The sequence below is a fragment of the Zingiber officinale genome, chromosome 8A (genome assembly GCF_018446385.1).
Source record: "Zingiber officinale cultivar Zhangliang chromosome 8A, Zo_v1.1, whole genome shotgun sequence".
Classification (NCBI taxonomy): domain Eukaryota; kingdom Viridiplantae; phylum Streptophyta; class Magnoliopsida; order Zingiberales; family Zingiberaceae; genus Zingiber; species Zingiber officinale.
In genome coordinates this window covers 81,697,613-81,720,971 of record NC_056000.1, presented here as the reverse complement: position 1 = coordinate 81,720,971, position 23,359 = coordinate 81,697,613, and the positions used below count along the sequence as shown (strand labels likewise).

Sequence of the window (23,359 nt, the reverse complement as noted above, 5' to 3'; positions counted from 1 at the left end):
GCATGCCCCACCTTTGCCCTAACAAAACGGCAAGCAGACAAAAAGAAACTACAATAGAAAACAACATGACGCTGAAGGGAGACAGATCAACCAGTTTGGAGCAGTTAAAGCTGCCGTCAACTTATCCGTCAATTTAATGTTTAGCTCAAAATCAAATAAGAAATTCTTCCTGATGATTCCTCAGGTCACTTGTGTTTGTTACAGTGCTAAAAGCTGCAGCATTCCTCCAAATTGGAAGATGGGAACAAGACCATCCGCAAAAATCATGTGTTGCTCTGGAAGCATTCAACACTTCCACATAGAATGAGCTTATAATTCTCAAATCTTACATTATTCATAATTATAAATGATCAGGCAGCGGCTTCCAGCTTAGAAACCTCTGCGGCAGGAGCAGCAGCCGGAGCAACACCACCAGTTGTAGGCCTGAAAAATATCAAGAATATTTAAGCATTTGGAGTTTCGGATATAGACGTAAGATTTAAGATCCGAGAACAACATAATGGCAGCTTTAAAAACTTACAGGCCAACCATGACTTTGAATGCATCATAAATCCCCCATTGCGCACCAGTTAGAGTACCAATCATGACAATGCGAAGAGGAAGACCACGGGTGAATAGACCCCACAAGCCAAGTTTTTGCACAGCCTGATAGACATAACAAACATATAGCGTCAGCTGGATTGTCAGTTGGCATAATAAGATGAAGAGAAAAAAAAGAGATAAAGATGACAAACAATAACAAATCAAAATGGTCATCTAACGAAAAATAAATAATTAAAGTTTTAATACTCACATCACCAACAGTGGCACCCTTAGCATTGTTAAGAAATGAGACAAGGTTATCAGCTGGATGAGAAACTATTGCACAGAATATTCCAGCAATATATCCACCAGCAAAGCTCACACCAAGCTGAAGTGGCTTACTACACTGATCTTTAGGTGCAGGAATTGCATACTTGTATACCATCTCGACCACAGTCTCAAATGATGCAAATTTCATCATAGTATCTGTGCACATAAATTTCAGTAATTATTTCATTGGAATTTTGTTCTAACATGAAACAAGATCAAGAAGCTTTTATCTAACCCAAATTGATTGATTAAAAATAAAACCAAAGTGGACAAGACTTAGAAGTAGTTAAAATAAAATTCATCTCAAGAAATAACAATTTGATATATCATACAGATATATGACTTTAATATTGTTACATATTTCATACAACATCCAATATAAAACATTAATGGCACTGTTTAATCAACAATAGTATTGCCACCTGACATGGGACATGCAACAATTGAAGCAACACTCACCAGATTGAGAGAGAGAAATTAGACTCAATCAATCAGCAGTTGTCATGGAGGAGAATAATTACATGAAAAAAAAAAATGAAACTTCAATTGGTCTGGAATAAGTAGAGAAAATGAGTGTGGCATCTTTTATAGATTCCTTAGATAACCTGATCACAAATAAACTTAAAAAAAATAAATTAAATATACTGAAATTAGTAAAAGTATAAAAAAATGCATTAGAATGGCCTCTCAGATACAGGAACAACTTTATTTGTTGGACCAGTTTATTTTAGATCTGTCTATTTGATTTGCAACATGTAAAGCCAAAAATTCCTCAACAGCCTAGGGAGCAAAAAAAAAAAATGTATTATAGGGATATAGGTAGGAATAGAGAAGGATGAAAATTTATAAAGTATTATAGGGAAGCATGAGGCCACATCAACAATGCATAAAAACTAAAACATTAGCATGTAGAAGCACAAAGATTACAGTTATTAACCAGTGGATTTAAAGTATAAACAAATTCATAATTCAAAGATCAAAACATATGAATAACATAACCATCTTATAATCAATGTCATTACATGTTAAGAGATATTGCTGCAACCAGGATGTAGGGACCACATCTCAAATGCATAATAAGCTGCAATCAAGTTTTCCTCCATCAAGTGGCATTATAAAAGCTACATGGAAAATTTCATGTTGCTTTAAATATAACAATTAGGATATTAAGGTGTTGATTGGTGATTTGGTTCATAAATGATTGTTATCCACTTGAATATGGGCATATGTACACAGTTGATATAAAAATGATATTTGTACTTAACCATGAAATTATTCTCACATTTACAAAAACACACATAGAAAGATTATTATTTAGCAGTTATTTTATTTGCATGTTGGTAAAAACTTAGGCATAGTTCAAGAATTTTACTGTTTCATATGCTAGTTGTGATCTTAATTTATACAAGAACAACCAAGCCTTTATCCCATTAAGTGGAGTCGGTTAATGTGATCTTAATTTATGGTGCCAGCTAAAATACTTTTTGAAATTTTGTTAAAAATAAAACATACTACATAACTTTAAAAATAGCAATTTTGCCAACCAGCAGAATCTCATGATTTGTGTATAGCAAGTTATAAAACTAGCAAATCAGTCTATAGCTCAACTGGTAAACAGGTGCTCAAATATGTTAGTTGGTAATCAAACCATCATAAACCAGCTTAATGCCAGTCTAAGCATGTAAGATAGGCACACAAGGGACAAGAAGATAAGAGTTTCACAAAAAGATAAATGAGAAAATTGAAAACAAGACCTAACATGTGTCTTGATGAAATTTTAGGATCATATTAAATAAATTAACAAGAAGTACATTAAATTGTTCTTTACTAAAGCTCTAAAAAATGTTTTTGATTTTGCATCGATACAGAATCCAGCATTTGCAAACATTATCAAGCATATATGCACATGCCAAAAAATGAATTTCATATAGTAGAAAAGTAGAAAGTGCAGGTAACCTCTTTTAATTAGAGAGGTACAATGACAAAAATGTTAGTTTGACAAAGACACTGCTTAATAAACACCAGTATAAAGAAACCCCACTAGATATACTAGCCATTTAATATAAGTGAGAAAGAGAATTAAAAGCAAACAAAAAAGAGAGAGAAAGGGCAATTTACTTACAGGGAATTTGACGCCCCCAGAGTGGAACTATGCCTTTGTAAAGTCTGTATCAAAAACAAATTACAGAACAGCAAAATAAGCTACGAAGATGAAAAGCAGACGAATTCTCATTATATAATAGGAGGTAAAAGTCTTACCCTCCAACACCTTCAGATTTGACAAATTTTGGTAAGCCATCACTCAATCCCCTAGCAAAACCAGGCTGCGTCTGGACGCGCACCTTCACTGCCTCGAAGGGGCAGAGAGCCACATCAGCGATTATTTCGGCAGACGCAGATCCAGCGAGGTAAATCAAAGTTTTATACTTGGATGCAAACTCAGGGCCAGCGAGATCTGAATAATACTTCTTGAAGAATTCGTAAAAGCCAAACTTGCAGGCCCCTTGGGCGCTGTATCCGAGCAGTGTAGGAACCCATCCCCTGAAGAAACCCCTGGCCCCTTGTTCCTTGAGCAAGACCCCAAATCCTGAAGAAATGCTTTTGTATTTGGCAGGATCGATCTATAGAAAACAAAATACAGAGAGAGAGGAAACTTAACAGATCCAATGAATTGAACTTTTAGATCAACATGAATAACCTAGCTACATATGGCGACCGAAAGTAATTTATAGCATCAACAAAGGATCTGGATCTCACCTGCATGTTACACTTGACGAGATCAAGCGGGGTGACAGCCATATGGGTGAGCCCACAACTGGCGATGCCGCCGGCGGTGCAGGCAGCGTAAAACGCCGGCGAATACATCTCTATCTTTCCGGACTCCTTAGGCGCCTGGGCAACAACGAACGGGACCGTCGAAGCACCATTTCCCGCCGCCGCCGCAGCAGCAGCAACAGGCGAGGGCAGGGTCCTCCCCAGGATGCGATCAAGGGCAAGATTGCTGGACCCGTTGGAAGACGAGTAGAGGAAGTTCGGGAGGAGGGATCTGCGAGATCCCTCGGCCAATTCCATCTCTCTGAATTGTGAAAGAAATTGATTGAAATCAGAGGCAGAGGAGATCGAGCAGGCGGCGAGAGGCCAAGAGGACAAATGCGACCGATGAAGCAACTAGTTAGGGTTCATATTTATATTTATCGAGCAATAACAGGCACATGGACGAATAATCTCTTTGCCGTGGCAAAATTATACCTTTCTTGAGATTGGATACAAGATCATTAATCGGTTCATTTTGGAATGGGTAAACGTCTGAGTGGGAGTTTTGAGTATAAAGGATAGATTCACCATGCGTTATCAAATATTCGGGACGGCGTAAATGGAAGGGAAAAAAAAAGGAATATGCGGATTATATTCGAAGGCGTCGGGGGCTTTAAAAGGACGAATAATTCGGCGGAAAACACGAGTAAAACGCTAATGATGCTGTTAGTAGTAGGGATTAATACTCTGATAATTGAGGATTATATATCAGATTACTCATTAATCCTTTGCTCATAAACAAATCAAATGTGTTAGCCATTGACTTCTTAATACTTATACGAAGAAGACAACACGTAATTGAATAATTAATCAATCAATTAATCAGAAGAAGGTCCACAGGCTGATCTCGCCAGCTTCTTCGTTCCAGCAGTCCTCGACTCGGGGAGCGCCGAAGAAGGAGATCGCCGGGTGAAGCATGTAGTCCATGCACCTGGGCGACTGGAAGAATGCCTCCAAATCGAGCGATTCAAGCGAGGTGGAGCCCTCATTGGCCGCCGCTTCCGCCTGTTCCGACGGCGACGGCGCTGTCTGAGGTGACGGCGCCGTCGCCGGAACAGTTTCTTGGGCCGCGGCTGCGGCCGCCACTCTCTGAATGGACTTGGGGGACATGACGCCGGGGACGCCGCCGGAGAAGGGCGGGGAGGTAGGGAAGTTGAGGGCGGAGGAATTCCCCCGGAGGCAGAGGAGCGCGGCGTCGTAGGCCCGGGCGGCGGCCTCCGCGGTGGAGTAGGATCCGAGCCAAATCCTGGTCTTCTGGTTGGGCGCTCGGATCTCGGAGACCCAGGAACCCCAGCTCCTCATCCGCACCCCCTTGTACTGCCTCTTCCCCTGGCCGCTTCTTCCCTTCGTCGTCGGCAACGGAGCAATGCTGCTGCTGCTCTTCACCATGCTTCGTCGTCAGCGACGGAGTATCCTCGTCGCTTATTTATAGACAGGAATATAATTAACACGCATGCAGATGAGTAAATTAAGGAACACTAATCGACTGTTTGACTAAATGATCTCCATGTTGACCGCCACCAACCAACTATTCATATTCCTGTTATTTTTTTCTCCTTCAATTTCTAAATGCACTTACGCACGTACGTACGTACAAATATATGTCAGTCTCTCCGAACAGCAGTGTACGAGGAAAAGCGAAGAATTCAACGGAAGGCAGCTTCCTGGATATGAAGGGAGGAAGCACACAGCTGCTGGTGTTGAAGCTTTAAGAGACATTACAACTCGACACATCAATTTCTCCTTAGCTTGTTAATTAATTAACTTCGATCGAGCTTCCCATTTATAATTTGCTTATATCATCGCATTCACAGCTGTCTTCAAGGATTATTAATTAACCTGCTTTGCCGCGTGAAGTACTGATGAGATCGATAATATACTGAAAGTCTGAAGGTGACGATCATGCATGCAGGAAATTGTAACTCATCATGAATATTGAATATATAGTAGTGCGATAAAATACAGTTATCTAAAATAGTAGCTAAAAGTGATGAATATGACTAGTACGAATGAATGAATGCATGCATGTTTATGGTGTTAATTATATGATTTTGGCATGGGGGCAGTTTCCGCGTTATCGATTCAACAGGCTGTATGGCAATATCCAGACGAGAAGTAACAGACAAGAGCTTTGACATATCGCTTTAAAGCAAGCCACGAGCTGTGTGCCATTGCTTTGTCGAGTCGAGTCGTTGCGGCAGTGCGTGGAAGCTTCGTAAAATCCTTGCAATTGTTGTCATGTTATTTATTTTTCTGATCTAAAATAGTTTGGTGAATCTATAAATAAATTTTAGGATTTTTTTTTTGGGTTTGGTTTGGTTTGTTTTAGGAATAAAAATTACAAATTGTTTTGGACCATTTAAAAATAGTATAAATATATGGCAAATCAAATAGAGTACAAATATGACGATCTTGAGCATTTGTAGAACAAAATCGAAGATTAATGTTTACGACCCATATTAATTTTTTTTCCGGCCTCCAATATTGTGGGCCGGGCTCCATGTAACTCAAATATGGGTCGGTCATTTTGGGCCTCGAAGTATCGGGAGCAGATATTGTCCGTTGACAGTGCAGCTATCATGATTTTTTTTAAATTTAATTATATACATTGCAACAATTAATATTCTCTGCTTGTGTCTCCACTCTTCAGTCCATATGAATGATCCGCTACGTTTAATTTTGTCACCTGACGTCTCTGCTTGCCCGCCAGTTTGCCAATATTCTTGAACTTTACTGAACCGCTGCTTAATTTATAATTTTACTTACCTAATTTCCATAATATTAAAATTACCCAACGCCTCCTCCTTGCACTCCTCCTTTCCAGGTTCTCTCTTCTTTAATTTTTGGTGCTCTATCCAATTAAAAAATTATTATTCTTAATTTAAACGATTAAAAAATTTAACGGGGTATAAATATGTTAAAAAAGCTTCCAAAAATACATCGGTGTTAATGTGAAGTGATTTGAAATTTAAACAAGCTCTCAAATCTGATACTAATTATTATCGTCAAATAAGTAGTAAGATTCTCTTGATTCAAAAAAATATCAAATTTTTAAATTTTCGAATGATATAGAGATGAAATTGACTGATGAATCTAGAAAACTTCAAATCACTTTATATCAAAACCAATGCACTCATTGAAAGCCTCGTTGATGTATCCATACCCTCATATCAATATTCGATTGCATAAATTAAGAACAGTGAATTTCTAAGCATCCAAAGACTTGATAAAATTTGTCATAAGCTCTTTATAAGGTCTAGGATAATGATATTCATTTATCAACACCACCAATGGATTCCATGATTCGGAAAATATCAACTTTTGAATTTTAGAATAGTGTTGGTTTATTAGTCAGTTTTGTTTGAAATTGACGATGGACCTTATTGGGAATACAATCAAAGACTTATATTTAAAATATATAGAAAAGATCATAAAATTATAAAGATAGAAGAAACTTCAAAAATCTCCTTTGGTATGAGATTTTTGAAGTAAACTCCAAAAATAAATTTATGAGACTTTAGATTCAAAGTGAATAATTTTATACCATCATAGAGATATATGAATTCTATTGGCCAACAAGTAGTATTAGAGTCATGATATAGATCAAATCATATGGGTGGAATAATGACCTTTGACAAAGGAGGTGATGAAGTTCCTAGTAAATCAAGGATGAACTCTCGAGGCAAATGATACTCCTAGCCTTTCACGTAAAGCGTGCGCCCCTAGGAGGGGGCTCCTAGTAAATCAAGAATGAACTCTCAAGGCAATTGGTGCTCCCAGCCTTTCACTTAAGACATGGGTCCCACTATATTTAAGTAGAGAATTATTAAAAATATAATCAAAGTCTCACATTAAATAAAGTTCAAAATTAAATCTATTACGATTTATGTTTAAAATAGACAATATCACATATTATGGAGATCAAAGCCTCACATTAAATAAAGTTCAAAATTAAATCTATTACGACTTATGTTCAAAATGGACAATATCATATATTACGGAGATATATAAATTTCATTGATCAACATACCTAGAAAATTCTGAATCACTTTAAATTAAAATCAATACTCATAGAAGCTTCTTTAATAAATTTGACAGTAATTATTAATTTTTTTTTGTAAGAATCAAGATTCATATATAAGCAAAGGAAAATTATTATTGATCATGTCTGAAACCAATGGATATGGTGCTCTGGGCAGGTGGTTGTGCTATTGACCGAGAGTAGACTTTTGATCGAAAAAAAGGACTATAAATGGGAGTAAAAATTCTCTCTACACACACTCAAAAGGGCAAACAAAATGTCAATTATCAAAAATCAAAGAAGGGGTCCTTGGCGAAGACGCTCTGCTCCGACACTCAAGTCAGTATAGTGGCCGAGTGGAAAATGGAGAGATGAATAGTAAAGGTTCGCACGTAAATGAGACTGTTGTAAAAGCTTATCTTGCCCATGGAGAGGAACCTCCTTTATATACCACCTCTCATAACTCCACAATCATGAGGTGGTTAAGAATGTCGGGTGTCAGAAGCTATCGAGTAACAAAATATGTACAGTCTAAGAGGCATATAATCATTTCATTGTCCAAGAAATCTTTCATTTCCCGTGTGCATCCTTTTTGTAACTGATGTCATTAATGAGGCGGATGAGAGAATATACTATCAGAATGTGTCGCCTGATGGAAAATGTAGAGTCACCTTCAAGGAAGGTTCTGTTGAATGCTCATGTTGCAATAACACCCTGTTTGGAAATAACTTAAGTCATGGAATTGAATTGAATTCCATTATGAATTGAATTCCATAAGGAATTGAATTCAATTCTCATGTTTGGAATGAATTGCAACTTAAGTTATGGAATTCTTATGTTTGACCATTTTATCCTTCTCTCTTTTTTCTTTTCTTTTTTTACAAAGAAGAGAGAATGAGGGCACAATAGACATAATATGGAGAATTGAATTCCCTATCTAAATCACACATAAAGACGTGTGATTTACTTTTGTCTTGTTTGATGGAATTGGAATTGAATTCCATATCAATTCTTAGCTAAAAAGGCATTCCAAAGTATGAAATTCAATTCCAATTCTAAAAGGAATTGAATTCCATATCATTCCAAACAGGCTGTAAAAGAATATTCTCTAAGGAAGGTTATGTTGTATGCTCATGTTGCAATAGAAGAATATTCTCTAAGGAAGGTTCTATTGAATGTTCATGTTGCAATAGAAGAATATTCTCTAACAGACCATTGTGATTTCCTAATAGGCCATTGTGATTCCCTGGCAATACTATCTCTTGAATATATCTTGACCGGTCACTTAGTCAATCGGATACATATTGAAGTGGAAGATCAATATATAAGCGAGATATTGAGTCCTGTAAGGACGTTCGACCTTTAGGGCTACCTTGATATATGTCGGATGATGCTGGAGGTCTGATTATAATGGAGAACCAAGTCCCTTAGGTCTGGGAAATTCTATGACCGACCGATCATATGCAGGGATACTTGCTTCTAAAAAAGGGAGAACTGAGCCTTGAGAGGTCCGATCGATGCTTTTAGTTGATCGTCCTTATATTGGGAGGCTTATCCCTTAAGTTATATTCTTACCTCCAGAAATTCGATCAGATTACTTCTGAGATTTGTCTTCTATGTTTACTCGACGGAGATAAGGATACTGGGCCTTATAATTATGGTCAACTTTATACTCGGTTGCCCATATGCAAAAGGATGGGGGAATGAACAGTGAAGACTCATATGTTAGACCGATTACCAAATTGACCCACTATATGCTAAGTCATACTCTGAGAGTGGAAGACTAGGTCCCTAGGACATGGTTGAATATTATTCCTAATCGACCTTAGCTTGTGACAGGTCGGTCCTCTCTTAAACTCGAACGGATGATAGCTGGTCAAATAGATTAATATAGGTGGGGAGCACTAGGTCTCATTGGTATGACTGACTGCTCGGCTAGCAGTCCTTGTACTGAAGGCCTTAGCGCTAGGTGAGGAGCCAAGCCCTATTGAGAGTGACCCTCTGACTGCTACCTTCTCTTGACTTAGACTACCACCTCATATTGACTTTGACTACCATGCCATACCTAGGTCCATCATAACATCCTGTATCACTAGCCTCCCCTTCAAGTATAGTTGAAGGAGGCTAGTAGCTGACTAGCTAACTGGACCCAAGTCTCATGTTTTCTTGATCGTCTCCTTTATTGGTCAGACCGGATAGATATACCTCCGACCCAATCTCCCAACCTGGCTCCCCGCTTGCTATTTAATGCTACACTTGACTATGTTTTTTTGAAAATATGCAGGTCAAAGGATCGATATGCCTAGCAGTGTACCATTGATACGCGGGAAGGTGTTTTTCAACATAATAATTTGGCTATCCTATCTATCATAAATGCTCATTTATGGGTAAACGCCACATGCCCCACTAACACATCCTTTGAAGCGACAGCTAATGCATGCCTTTTCATATGAACCAACGACACTTCTCCCTTTTCATATCCATGATCACAAATGAGCATGCCGTTTTAATCGGATGACTATGGTGGGATCTTTTCTTGTGGCTTATGTTTAAAAACCCTAAATGATGCAAAAATACATAACTTTAAGCTTTGTATTCTTCGATCCTCTTTTCGGTGATTTCCTTCAACCCACTTGTCCTTCTCTTGATCTCAATCAGTATGTCCTTCCTTAGATTCTTTACTATTTTCTTACATTCTCTCATGGCTCAAGAATTTGTCACTTCATGGTATACTTTCACTCGCTCGGATTTTGATGTCAGTGATCGAGAGGTTCTTTGTCTTTCATTTGAAATCCCTAAAAATCACCACATTCACCGTCCAAACCCTCAGGATCACCCTCATCACCCTCCTCTGGGCTTTGTTATATTCTTTAAAGATCAACTTAAAGTGGGTTTGCATTTTCCAATCCCATGTTTTCTTTCTGAGATAAGTCTTTACTTCAACATCACTCTCTCACAGTTTGTCCCGAATGCATTTCATAGCATGTGCGCAATGTTAATTTTGTTTCTCTTATATGACATTCCTCCAACTCCTCATAATTTTCATTTGTTTTTGTACCCTAAGAAATTAAAAATGGTTTTTTTTTATTTCAATCTTACCCTAAGGTAGTATTCTTCAAGGAACTGCCCTCCTCTAATAAGGGTTAGAAATCCTGTTTCTTTTTAGTTGAACTGCTCGAGCCTGCCTCATGGCTGACCGAATGGCGGTCTGCCCTTCCCCCACTTCTCGACCTTGTGAATTTTAAGCTTGACCCAGCCTTCAGCTCCTACTCGAAGAAGTCGGGCGACATTCAATTCAAGGCTCCTAAGTTACTGCACAAGGGCATACTTTACTTGTTCGAGCTAAGTCCTATTCGAGTGAAGCTTTCGGGCTCCTATGGTACGTCTTATCAACTTGTCTATTAGGTTGACACTAACTAAAGTCTCTTATTTCATGCAGTGGACAGTGGACACTTTCATCGAGTCTATAGTTGCCGAGCATATTCAGTTACAGGAGGACAAGCTACTCCGACAAGAGCAAATGTTACTAGTCGATCTAGCTCAACAGTCGGCAGGTCCTTCTAGCGAGACATCTAGCAACCAAGCGGCTGCATCCAACAAGGCAGCAGTGTAGGAAGAAGTGTCAGTTGACCCTCTCCTAGTCTCCAAGGATTCTCCATTGGATGAAGTGGAGACACCTTTGAAAAGGAGGCATAAAAGGCATCGACTCATCCTTTCGACCTAAGTTCTCGAGGGACGAGTGCCCCCCCCCCCCCCCCCCCCCCCTCACTGTGTCTTCACCTCTCCTTACACCTATCTGGGAGGAAACCCCTACACCATCATCTTAGCGGACTTTGCCCACTCGTCCTTCTGTGTTTGTTCTTCCTTCTGACAGTCCAATCCAAGAGGTCACCTCCCAGCCGGGTGACTCTCCAATCATTGCTTCTCAATTGCTAACTGCTCTTCCTATCACCCCTCTCGCCGAGGCTCCGACTACACTTTTGGTATTAAGACAAAAAGGCTCTATAGATTCTCCACTATCTATGATCTACCGTCCACCCCGACGATAGCTTCCCTGTCATCTCCCCCACCAATCAGCTGTCATTTATTATTAAGGGGTTAAATGATGGAGGCTGCTATGAATTGGTTAGGCAACTTTACGCCAGTGGAGATGGCAAATGAGTATTCCTTCAAATTGATTACGGTATGCTTTTAACCCTTCAACTATCTCTCACTTTGAACATTTTTGATGATATTTGTTCTGCACCAATAGGCCTTCGAGATGGGCATATTGCAAAAATTTGCAACTTTGACCTAGAGAATGGAGCCCTGAAGAAATGCCTGTCAGAGGCTGACTCCATATATACTCCCACTCTTTCACCACAAGAGCGCCAAGCTCAACTCGAGCTACTAAGCCAGTTAGAAAAAGAACTTCAAGAGGCTCGAGCATTGAATAATGCTAATGCAGAGCGGGCACAAAAAATAGAGGCCACCCTAAAAACTGTCGAAGATAAGCTCTGCTTGGAGACAACTCATCGAGCGAACATAGTGTCTGAGCTGGATAGGAAGATCATAGAAGTCTAGCATCTCTCCGCTCAACTAGTGGAAGCTAATTCCACACACGCAGCGGAGCTAGCGGCCCAAACTCAAGTATCCTTTGAGCGGCAACAGAAGTTGGATGCCCAAGGAGCAGAGCTGGAATCCCTCCGACAGACTTAGAGGCTGGCCAAAATGCTCTAACTGCCTCTAAATCAGCGGTCCCTTATATTGGGAGACTTGTCCCTTTAGTGATATCCTAAGCTCCAGAAATCCGGTTGGGTTTCTTTTGAGATTTGCCTTGCATATTTACTCGGCGGTGATAAAGATACTGAGCACTATAATTCTTATCAACTTTATACCCGACCGCTCATATGCAGGAGGACAGGGGAATAAACAGTGAAGACTTATATGTTTGATCAGTTGTCAGATCGATCTACTGTACGCTAAGTCGTACTCTGAGGGTGAAAGACTAGGTAGGTCCTTGGGACCAAGCCGAATATTATTCCCGACCGGTCTTATGGTAGGATAATTTTCTCTTAAACCCAAACAGTTAATACACACGGAGAGTGCTAGGTCTCTTTGGTCCAACCGACCGCTAGACCGACCGTCCTTATATTGAAGGTCTTAATATTATGCGAGGAGCTAAATCCTGTTGAGAGTAACCTTCTCACTATCACCTTTTCTTAATTTGGAGCACCATCTTATTTTGATTTTAATTAACATATTATATCTGGTCCGTTTGTAATATCCCACGTCATTAAAAAGAATTGTTTAGGTTAACTGTAGGTTTAAGATTTCTATATCACCACTTGAGATCTCATGGACGAGCACACGACGGGTTGGCATGCACAGTGTCTGAGAGGACTACCATGATGTTAACCTGCGCGATCCATGCATGCAGCTGAAACACTGCGTCGGAGCTATTCTATCAATGCAATGCCAACGAAGTCATTATATTGTTCATAACAAGACACATATATTTTCCTACTTTTCCAGCTCTTTTAAATGCAAACACCAGTACAGCTGCTCCATTCGGTGGTGGTGCCACTCGCACAGTGGCCACATTAAATACATCATTCAAACACATTTGTGCAGCGATAAAGACGCTAGCTAGCTAGCTACGGTTTCATGCATTTCCTATATATCAGAACACTGAGCCAGGTTTTCAGTATGCATAAATTAATATTAACGAACACTGAAACTTATTACCCAAATGATTCGCATTCACGCTTTTGGCTAAATCAATACTTACAGACACAAACCAGTTCTATAGAACTAAAGCTTCTGCGTGAAGATTAAGGCCAGAAATGCAGTGTGAGAATTGAACGTAAATCATTACTCACCTTCAGAATTTACTTGGTGAAGGGAGCAACAAAGTGGAGGCCTGGAGCTAGGGGAAAGTGTTGGTTAGGAGGAATGAAGCCTGGTCCGAGCTCACTTGGGTACAATCTCTGTTCAAAGCTTCTTATACTCGGGCCATTGATCTCGAGCCAGACAACATTCCCCATAACCTCACCTTCAAAGCAACCACGTACGTACGCGCACGCCGTCGGTCGCCGGTTCTCTTTTCTTAGCTTCGGAGATGCTCTGGTGTGGTTTGTGCGGAAGGCGAAGGAAGCACAGAATTAAGAAGACCTAGCAGAAGTACGACACGAGAACAGAGGCGCGCGGCCATTTATTGCGACACGCAGATTCCTTCGTTGCTCCAATAAATGGCCGTCGTGCCCGTCGTCGTCCGTGTACATAAATATGGATTAATTCATCGACCAAAACTTGTTTTTATTTTGGGTTTGTGAGAGACAATAAATTGGCTGTCCGTCATGTGATGTGGATGGAGTCCTGTGCGTATGAATTCCATCGCCTGACTGCTGCAGTAAGAGCGAGCAATCCCACCTCAATTCCACTACGTACCGCACCGTGCTTACCTTCTTCTGCCCGTTAGCACCTCTGCTTCTCTATCCATGATGTGCCATCCATCCATCATGAGCTTATTATTGTTTCGCCTCCTCTTCGCGAGGAAGAAGGGAGAGGTGGACTGGAGTGAGTGACTACTGATGGGATGGGAGCTAGCTAATGCATTACCAGGCATGGAATGGGAATGAGTCAATTAATTAGAGGAGAGAAGGGAGGAACAGGCACGGACGGACAACTTCTGGAGCTGTGGCGTTACCTGTGGGCAGCTCCTCCTTCCCACCATTGAATGGTGGCCTGTTCGAGACCTGAAAATTCAGCAAGTAATTTAAGAGTACAACAAGTAATTGTATACAGATACATCATCGATCAACGAAATTCCGACAGAAACTCACCGTGAATGGTAAATTTATTACAATTTTATATAACACATGGTACATTTATCATTTTCGAGAACAATTTGCTGAAATCATAAAATACGTAATATATTTAGCAATCAAAATCTATAAAGAAAAAACATTGATCCTGATTTAACACCAACGATTCCCATACAGTGCATAAAAATGTCTGCAGACACAGATAATTTGGATCTTTATCTAGTCAATTTTCTGGGTTTGTATAGAGGGACATCGTCTTTGGGCGTTGACCAAGGATACTCCATCGTTGGATCCCTTGGAAACGGCCTGAAGTTGATGAATGGAGCCCATAACAACAACCTTGATCGAAGAACACAATTAGTATATGATTTCCTTTATGATTTAGGCTGCAATCTGCACTTACCCAGGGAAGAAGAGGAAGACGAACATAAACTGCAGATAGGTCTCCAGGAACTTGCGCTTGTACCATCTCAGCCTTAGCCAGTTCATGATTATGGGCTGCAATACCAGGCGGAGCAAGTAGTTTCATTCAACAAGACACGAACTTACTCTGTTTAAAGTGAGGCCACGAGTAGACTCACCGGAACCACGAAGAGGTAGACGAATAAGATGGCTCCGCCGCCGAGAAGTGTCGTCAGCAAATCATCCTCCATGTTGTTGTCTCCGGTGACCGCCAACGCAGATGGCGCTTGGGCCTGATGAAATCACAAGAAAGAAGAAGGATCAGAAGTTAGTAGCAGTGAACATAAAAGAAGAGTGAGATTTGAACTGACTGCGGCCATGATGGCTCCGTAATGTAGCAGAGAAGTGAGGCTGTGCAGCTGCGAGCTTCGAGGAGTCCCCGACGAGGGGGCGCAACAGGAAGCCATGTGCTTGTGGAGGGAAGAGGGACGGAGGGTAAGGGAAGGTCGCGGCAGCCGGAGGAGGGGAACAGAGTGGAGCGTCGCCTGAACGAAGGTCCAGGAGTTGCTCATCTTGAATTTGGAGACAATGGGGCAGAGCTCCAGCTCTAGCTCGCGGATATGGTTACTTGGGCGTTTTACGCGGACCACTAGTGGACTTTCACCAAGTAGTGGTAGCTAGACTTTCAATTATTATTATTATTATTATGATTATTATTATTATTATTATCCGGTTCTTGGATCAAAATATATTTCCCATTCAGCCTACTTTGAGTAGACTTTCTTTTACAATATCCAAGTTCGTCAAAAATAATTGGTTCCCCACAAAAAAATTATAGACGAGCAAATTATTAGAAAATATAAAACCCGTGTAAACTACCAAATTTATGAACTCTTTTTTCAGTTGTAATTCTGGATATTGATTCTCAACAAGAGCCTTGCGTATCCAAGTTGTTGAAATGGAATTTTAACAGAAAGAACAATTCTATTTTCAATTTTTTTAAACACTTCGGTCCAAGTGGTCTTGGAGATGAGCAGTCCAGCCACACAGACTAGCCAACAAACAAATCCGAAAAGCACAGGTGAACCAAGAAAACACCCTAGTATCATTCCGAAACGTCTGAAATGTCTAGCATGAGATTTGAATTATGATTGCATGAAAATGAATCTTACCTCTTACCACCACACCAAGCCATGCATTAACGTTCATTAGAAAAGCAATTCAAGCTATCGGTATTATGCCTACTAAATTGAGATTTTAGACGATTATTTCCCCCCTTTTTCTACATTTCTTGTTTATGTGAATGACAAATTTGAATCGATAATATAAAGATGTAATTCACCTTTTAAATGTTTATTTTCTGAGATATTTACAAAACTTTTAAGAACATAGCAATAGCATAGCTATGTTTTTAACTCACAGTTTTAGCAAAGGAAGGCAACGAGCTTGAGGCAACAATTGAGCATGAGGCAGCAATTGCAAGAGCACATAACCTACATAACATCAAGCATGATTGCTTAGAAGTTATTCATACTGGTATTATATAGTTAAAGGCAAATTTCATACAGAGAGAGAGAGAGAGAGAAATAAACCCTACAGACCTGATTTATGACATTCAAATTCAAATTATCTAATTTCCAAATGATCCCTCAATGAATAATAATTAAACATGCAATTCATGTTGCTCAAAAACTATATCACAATTATCATATAAGTTAAAATAAAAGTATATAGCATAAGCATGTAGCTATATATATCACCATCACTAGTGAGATTGACTCGTATAAATGCAACATATACAAGTATTGCATTCAGTAATCAAATAAATGCATGTGGGTTCATCTTAAATTCATCATCCAAGTTGATAAGACTTGCAGCCTTCCTACCATTCTGGTCTAATATTTAAATATAATAATTATTCACATCAGTTCTTAGAGACCTGCTTGAATTTATATAGGTATGTTAGTCTATTCTGTTTAGGTTGTGTTAGTTCAACCTTGAGTATCGAGCAATGTAAATTGATAGGCATGAATTAACCAATTCAAATACTCAATGTCTTAACTCAGAAATACTCACTGTGCCATTCAAGAATCTCAACTACACACTCATTACCAATATGCTACATTAGCCTCCTCCTACATACACAGTTTATTATTCAAATTTAATACTAACCAGCACTAAATAACCATAAACTTAATACTAACTTCGTGATTCTTATTCTCATATTTATTAATTCCCGATTGGTGCCAGTGGCTATAATATCAGACTGTTTTATGTCTGGCTTCTCACCCATCTAAGTGATCATCGTTTCACTTTTACTCCTTTTTTTCTGCATTAGCACTTTGCACTAAGGCATTTACTAATCTTCAGAGCATAGATTTCAGTCCATGAAAAATGGATAAAAAATAAGTATAAACTTATTGATGGTTCACTTCGACAGTTTCAATATTGAACTGATGGATATATAACCAATCCGAAAGTGTTGTACTCAGAGGTAGGTAGTATCAAGCTAGATCACATTGCCAGGAATTTGTTTCTTTCCATCTTCTCTCATTTTCTTTCTTCCTCACTCATCCAATTAATTTCATTCTAATATTTGCTATGCATCAAAATTCTTCCTAATTAGATAGAAAGTTCTCAGTAGTTTAAACGAAATTAGGAAAACAAAATGTTGATAGAACACAAATATCAGCCAAAGGTGTTAATTAGAAGAAAAGAATCATCCGATAGAGTTTGAGTTTCTCACAAGTATGCAATTGCTACCTCGAGCTTGTTGCCTTCTTTTGCATTAACTAATCAAACAAACTATAAGTTAGTCTATATCAGCATATTATCAATCACTTGGACAAAGATAAAACATCTGTCAAATTGGACAATTTGTAAAAGTAATTGGTATGTTCAGCAAAAACAAAATATAAGAGAAAATATGGAGCTACGAAAGCGAGAAGCACTAAGAAACATGGTATAAAACAATGAATCCATGATATCAAAGATACAGTAGCATAGGTGTGTATATATGTGTACATCAAAATAAATGTTCATGGAGATACTTCCAAATATGTTAGTCCACTAGACTAAGATCATGGTAGTTAGAAACAATAGCAAGGAGAATGATTTCAAGTTAGAAGAAAACAATGATGGATTTGGATATGAATGCCAGTTTATTATTTGATGTAACTCAGCTGCCAATTAAATAATTTAGGACAGGTAACATTCAACTTCAAGAATCAAGAATCATGTATTGAAATCCAAAAGAAAATATAGAGCAGAAATAGATGGCTTCCACAACATGCTCTATCTAGATAATAAAGTTTCCACAGTCCTTGACAACTTATTTCTACACAAGACAATGCAGATGCTTTGTGGGCCGTAGATTGAGAGAAAATGCTCAGATAGGAAGTGAATCCTTACACTGATAGTGCTCAAGCAACTCAATCGGTTTACTGTCTGAATCTAAAGTAGTAAAATATAAGGAAAACAACAAGAAAGATTTTGCTTCTTTTTAATGATTAATTCGCATTATTCTAGTTTCTTCTGAAATTATGTTCTGATTACAAAAGTAACATCTGAATTAGGAAAATAATATATTAGTAGTGTACACATTTGCATGATACAATTAACGCTCTTGATACTGAAAACTAAATCATGATCTAAGTGCAAAAAAGAAGAAAGAACAGCAGTGCCTGGATCCACATATCCAAGGTTCAGCGGGAAGTAGAAAGAGCTAGTGGGTATGAAGAAGCAAAACAAGTTGTAACCGACTTGCGTTCGATGTGATCTACAGCTGTTTCTCAACATTTTGTCGTTGAATTGAGCTGAAGTGCAAAATTGATTTCGACATAAGAAAATACAGACGAAATGCAGTACTCAAGTACCCAAACTCTCCGCAATAATCACAAAAACACAACCAAAAAACAGCGACGAACTCTTGCACTCACAGTTAACTAATTCCACATCACTTCCCGAACGCCGATCTAACGCCCAATCAGAAAATCCGTACATTCACAGATCCAAACAAATGGGGGATTCCGCAAGCCACGAAGACCAAAAAGAAAAATGAGAGCTTAAGACGAAAAGAGTAAACCCTAAAAAAATCACCCCAAACTCGAAACCCAAGGAGCAAAAGAGAACCAACCGCCGCATCGATCAGAGAAAGGAAAGAGGCAACATACAATCTGTTAAAATTACCTGAAATCTCATTCGGCCGTCGGCGCACAGGCGAAACCCTCGCCCATGCTTCTCGCTCCTTGGGGGAAGAAGAAAGCGGGCGGGGTAATTATAAGGGCGGAGGTGAGAGCCCGACGTCGGCTGGTAATTAAATAAGCACGAGAAGCTCGGCCCGCATCAGTCCACGTCTCCGCCTCGATCGACCACAATACCGTTTTTTTTTTAATATTGTAACGGCTAAATGCTTTAGTTTATAAATATATATATATATATCTCCGATATGTGCGGGGTTAAATAAAGGCCGCATTTCTTTCCACGACATCTTACCCTCCCTGGTACTGGCTGACGCTCGGTTGGCCCCTTCTGTTAGGATGAGTGCGATGACGTCTTTGAGAGAATGAGTTGTATTAGATCCCGCTGCAACGCAGCTTCTCAGAAGCTTCCTCGCTGGCCGGCCGCTGGTTGCCATTCTCGAGTGAATTTTTGAGAACATTCAAGTCTGGTAAAGCCATCGAAATCGATTGATTGATTTTATAAATAGCAGGAAATCAAGTCATTGAAAACTATTTAATTTTATTTTCTCTGCCTTTTCTTTACATTTGCGAGGTCTTTCAAGGGAAATACATACGTGCAATCTGGATAAAAAAGATTTTTTCTAATTTTTGATATATCACATTAATACTATATTAAAAATATAGAATTACTATTCTCTTTACAATGAAAAAATTTAAGAAAAAAATAAATTTAAATTTCTAATACTGTTCTTAACTACAAATCTCAAATCTCATTTCTATAATTATATAAATTTTTTATTAAAATTTTTAAATTTTATAAAACCCTCACACATTTTACATTGAAAATGCTCTTAACATGTTATTCGTGACAAGGTTATATTATAACAACTGCCACTTGTATGAGCAAAAGCAATGTTTAATTAGTAATTTAGAGAACAAATGGTTACGGAAGCAGTGACGTCACCGGTTAAAAAACAATCATGCATAACAATTATAAACACCGAAACTGTCCTTTTATTTATTGTGTAAGTGATACATATTATGCGGGAATTTTTAAAAAGACGCACTCAAGATTTGGGATGGTTCAGAAGGCCCATCGAGATTTGAGAATGTCCAAAAGTATATCTTTTTCATTTTATCCCTCTATTAAAATCGACTTATCTCTTTCTTTCTCTTTGTATGCAATATCTTTCGTGCTTTGTTTTTTTATCTTATCTTTCTTCTAAATTAAATTAAATTAAATTAAATTACTCTTTAATAATTCTTTAAATTTATTTATTATAATTTTAAATGACATTTTAATAAAAATAAATAAATAAATATAAAAGAGAATTAATAAAAAAAGATTTTTTTAATATTTGATTATAAAAGAATAAATAAATAAATAAAATTAATAATGTGAATTAATTTCATTAATAAAAATTGCTTTGGGACGGATTTTTAAAAATCAGTAATCAAAGCTTAAATACTAACATTGGTGTGATTTTTAAACACTGACACCACTGTAGTGTCGATTTTTAAAATTTAATGTCATAACTTAATAACTAGCATTGCTATGGTGCTGGTGCTTAAAAATTAGTATAACGGTGATGTTGATGTTTAAAAATCAATAATATAATTTAAACATCAACACGTTATGGTATTGATTTCTTTTTAAACATTAAAACATTAAAGAAGAATATATTTGGACTCCAGGGCACTGCAAAAATTCATAAGAATTGAAATGAATTAAATTGGAACTCTCTAGGATCGTCAATGTATTTTGATCGAAATTCATTAATGAATTAGGGGATTTGAATTTTTTTTAAAGTTTGCATATAATATAACAGGTAGTTCAATGAAAGTATTTTTGATGTCCTTACTTGAGTATGACATCTTACGGTAAATTATGTATATGTGTCAATTGACTTAAAGTCATAAACTTTGGAAACCTTCTGATGCACTATTGTTAATGACTTTAAACTGATATTGTTGGACACATATAGCCTCTGGGGCACTTGAGAAACTTGTAACACTTGGAATATATTTGATCGGAGATTTCTAAATCTATTAATGGATTTTAATCAAAATTTATTCATGTTATTTTAAATGACAATTTAATAAAAAAACAAAAATATAAAAAAAGATTAATAAAATTTTTTTTTAATATTTGATTATAAAAGAATAAAAATTAAATTAATAATGAAAATTGATTTTATTAATAATAAATAAATAAAAACCAGAACAAGATAATGGGCACGGTAAATACCTCCATTATACTATTCTTTTTTTTTTTTTTTTTTTTATCACATGTCAACTTTTCAATAATTCAAAACTTCTAGGGTTATCAATATATTTCAATTAAAATCCATTGATAAATCTAAGGACAACCTAGGTAAACATGAATGGAATATGGTAGGAATGAAATCATATGTGGAATGAAAGGAATATGAGAATGGAATGAAATAGATATCCTATTCCAATGCTTGATATTGTTGGGAATGTAATGTTTATTACTCATTTGATTCTAATCTTATGATTGGTAACTCCAAAAAAAAACAATGAATTGAATGATATTATTTGTGTTGACAAAATTACTCATCAAATAAAAATAACAATTAAACAAGAAATTTATTTACTTTATTCTAATTTTATTAAATTTTTTAATAACAAATGATATAATGTATTCTCAAAATGTGTTGAAATAAATATTCAGACGATAATAATCAAAACAATTCAAACTACATATCAAATAACCGATATATGTATAGTGTTGACTTTAAAAAAAAAACATATATTTAAAATATTATTAATCATCACCCAAATATGACAGATAATATTGACTAACTATTATTTTTACTTTCAAAAACTTCAGACATAACCATTGATAATAGCTTTAACCAAAGTTCTTTTGAATAATTCTTTGGCGATGGTAGGTTGGTGTCCTTCATTCCAATCATTCAAATGGTATTTTTGGTCTCGAAATGGTGCAAGAAATCCATCACAATTGGCATATCCAGCATTCACAAGATAATAGGAACCTTAAAAATTGGCAAACAATTCATGAGTTTGTCTTAACTACATTATGAGTCATGTTTTAGCAAATTCTAGTGTATGAATCATACCACGAGGAACCACTAAACCATTTCTCCTTCTTATAGCATCTCTTAGAATTCTACCTGATGTGGCGATTGAGTTGGGCCTATGAGTTAGATCAAAATCAAGAAGATCAGATGACAGGGTGATCAAAGTCAAGAAATGGTCAACCTTTGAAGCTAGTGTAAATAATGACTTCGGCTGAGAGATAGCTGACCAAATCGTCAAGCAGACCAGACTGAGTGTTTGGTCAGATGCTCATCCACACGACGTTCATGGAGCTTTGAGCTAAGTCTGTTAAGAATAGGAAGAGGACAAAAAGAATATGAGAGCAATAATTAATCTTATTGTTCATTGATATTTGTCCTAAGGACAATACAATATATAATGTTTAAAAAGTACATGGTTAATTAACTAATTAATAAATAATAAAATTATTCTAAAAATTATTCTAATAATTACAATAAAATTATTAGAATAATCCTAATACTAATTTGATTTAATTTAGTAATTTGATCTGGTCAATTCTGATAATTTTCTTTTATCTCTTTTACCTCCCGACAAACTTAACAGAAGATCTTTGACGTTGAGTTTGCTTGCTAACTTGTTGAAACATTGTCTGGATAATGACTTAATAAAGATATCAGTGATTTGACCTTCGGCAGAAATATAAGAGACGGATAACTGTTGAGTTGTCACACGTTCACGAACAAAATGAAAATTAAGTTTTACATATTTTGTATGAGTATGAAAGATTGGATTTACTATGAGATATGTTGCTCCAATATTGTCGCACTAAATTTTTTGTGCAATATTTGATGCAAGATGAAGTTCAGAGAGTGATTGAAGCCAAATAATTTCAGACGTTGTATTTGCTATAGCTTTTATATTCTGCCTTAGTGCTTGAATGAGATACCGTAGATTGTTTTTTCGAATTCCATGAGATAAGATTTTGTCTAAGAAATATTGTATATTCACTAGTAGAGCGTCTATGTTTAGGAGAACTTGTCCAATCCGCATCACTATAGGCATGTAAATCTTGAGATGATTGGCGATATAAAAGAAAACCATGTAGAATAGTACCTTTGAGATAACGAAGTATTCTTTTTATATTATCCCAATTTTGTTCAGTTGGAGCATATATAAATTGACAAGCACGATTTACTGTAAAGGTAATATTAGGGCATGTGATAGTGATATATTGTAAG

At 37.3% G+C, this 23,359-nt stretch overlaps 3 protein-coding genes across 5 annotated transcripts; all 3 read right to left on the bottom strand.

Annotated features, from left to right (window-relative positions):
- Positions 1 to 80: 80 nt before the first annotated feature.
- Positions 81 to 4,032, bottom strand: LOC122009737 (mitochondrial phosphate carrier protein 3, mitochondrial-like). Its single transcript, XM_042566019.1, has 6 exons — positions 3,610 to 4,032; positions 3,112 to 3,473; positions 2,975 to 3,018; positions 794 to 1,008; positions 521 to 645; positions 81 to 423 (listed from the first exon to the last, which is right to left on the bottom strand). Exons 1-6 carry the CDS (start codon positions 3,922 to 3,924, stop codon positions 351 to 353), a joined length of 1,134 nt encoding a protein of 377 aa, XP_042421953.1. The 5' UTR covers positions 3,925 to 4,032; the 3' UTR covers positions 81 to 350.
- A 369-nt stretch (positions 4,033 to 4,401) lies between these two features.
- On the bottom strand, positions 4,402 to 5,403 carry LOC122009738 (ethylene-responsive transcription factor ERF014-like). Its single transcript, XM_042566020.1, has one exon. The coding sequence runs from the start codon at positions 5,053 to 5,055 to the stop codon at positions 4,489 to 4,491; it is 567 nt and encodes a 188-aa protein (XP_042421954.1). The 5' UTR covers positions 5,056 to 5,403; the 3' UTR covers positions 4,402 to 4,488.
- A 9,099-nt stretch (positions 5,404 to 14,502) lies between these two features.
- LOC122009735 (NAD(P)H-quinone oxidoreductase subunit L, chloroplastic-like) lies at positions 14,503 to 19,232 on the bottom strand. Of its 3 annotated transcripts, none has more exons than XM_042566014.1 (6): positions 19,084 to 19,232; positions 17,642 to 17,687; positions 15,267 to 16,388; positions 15,075 to 15,188; positions 14,897 to 14,991; positions 14,503 to 14,832 (listed from the first exon to the last, which is right to left on the bottom strand). In XM_042566014.1, exons 3-6 carry the CDS (start codon positions 15,465 to 15,467, stop codon positions 14,709 to 14,711), a joined length of 534 nt encoding a protein of 177 aa, XP_042421948.1. In that variant the 5' UTR covers positions 15,468 to 16,388; positions 17,642 to 17,687; positions 19,084 to 19,232; the 3' UTR covers positions 14,503 to 14,708. The 3 variants fall into 3 exon arrangements, with proteins under 3 accessions (XP_042421948.1, XP_042421950.1, XP_042421951.1); XM_042566016.1 differs by having other exon boundaries at positions 17,642 to 17,700; positions 19,084 to 19,169; XM_042566017.1 differs by lacking the exon at positions 17,642 to 17,687 and having other exon boundaries at positions 19,084 to 19,199.
- Positions 19,233 to 23,359: the final 4,127 nt, after the last annotated feature.

Bases quoted from the DNA above. Each gene is read 5' to 3' on its own strand.
- LOC122009737 (XM_042566019.1), bottom strand. From the start codon at position 3,924: ATGGAATTGGCCGAGGGATCTCGCAGATCCCTCCTCCCGAACTTCCTC. The intron at 3,474-3,609 runs GTGAGATCCAGA...TGTTTTCTATAG, and splicing joins TCGTCAAGTGTAACATGCAG to ATCGATCCTGCCAAATACAA. The intron at 1,009-2,974 runs GTAAGTAAATTG...TTATGTGCACAG, and splicing joins CTGGGGGCGTCAAATTCCCT to ATACTATGATGAAATTTGCA.
- LOC122009735 (XM_042566014.1), bottom strand. From the start codon at position 15,467: ATGAGCAACTCCTGGACCTTCGTTCAGGCGACGCTCCACTCTGTTCCC. The intron at 14,992-15,074 runs GTGAGTCTACTC...CTGGTATTGCAG, and splicing joins TCTACCTCTTCGTGGTTCCG to CCCATAATCATGAACTGGCT. The intron at 14,833-14,896 runs GTAAGTGCAGAT...TCTTCGATCAAG, and splicing joins GTCTTCCTCTTCTTCCCTGG to GTTGTTGTTATGGGCTCCAT.
- LOC122009738 (XM_042566020.1), bottom strand. From the start codon at position 5,055: ATGGTGAAGAGCAGCAGCAGCATTGCTCCGTTGCCGACGACGAAGGGA.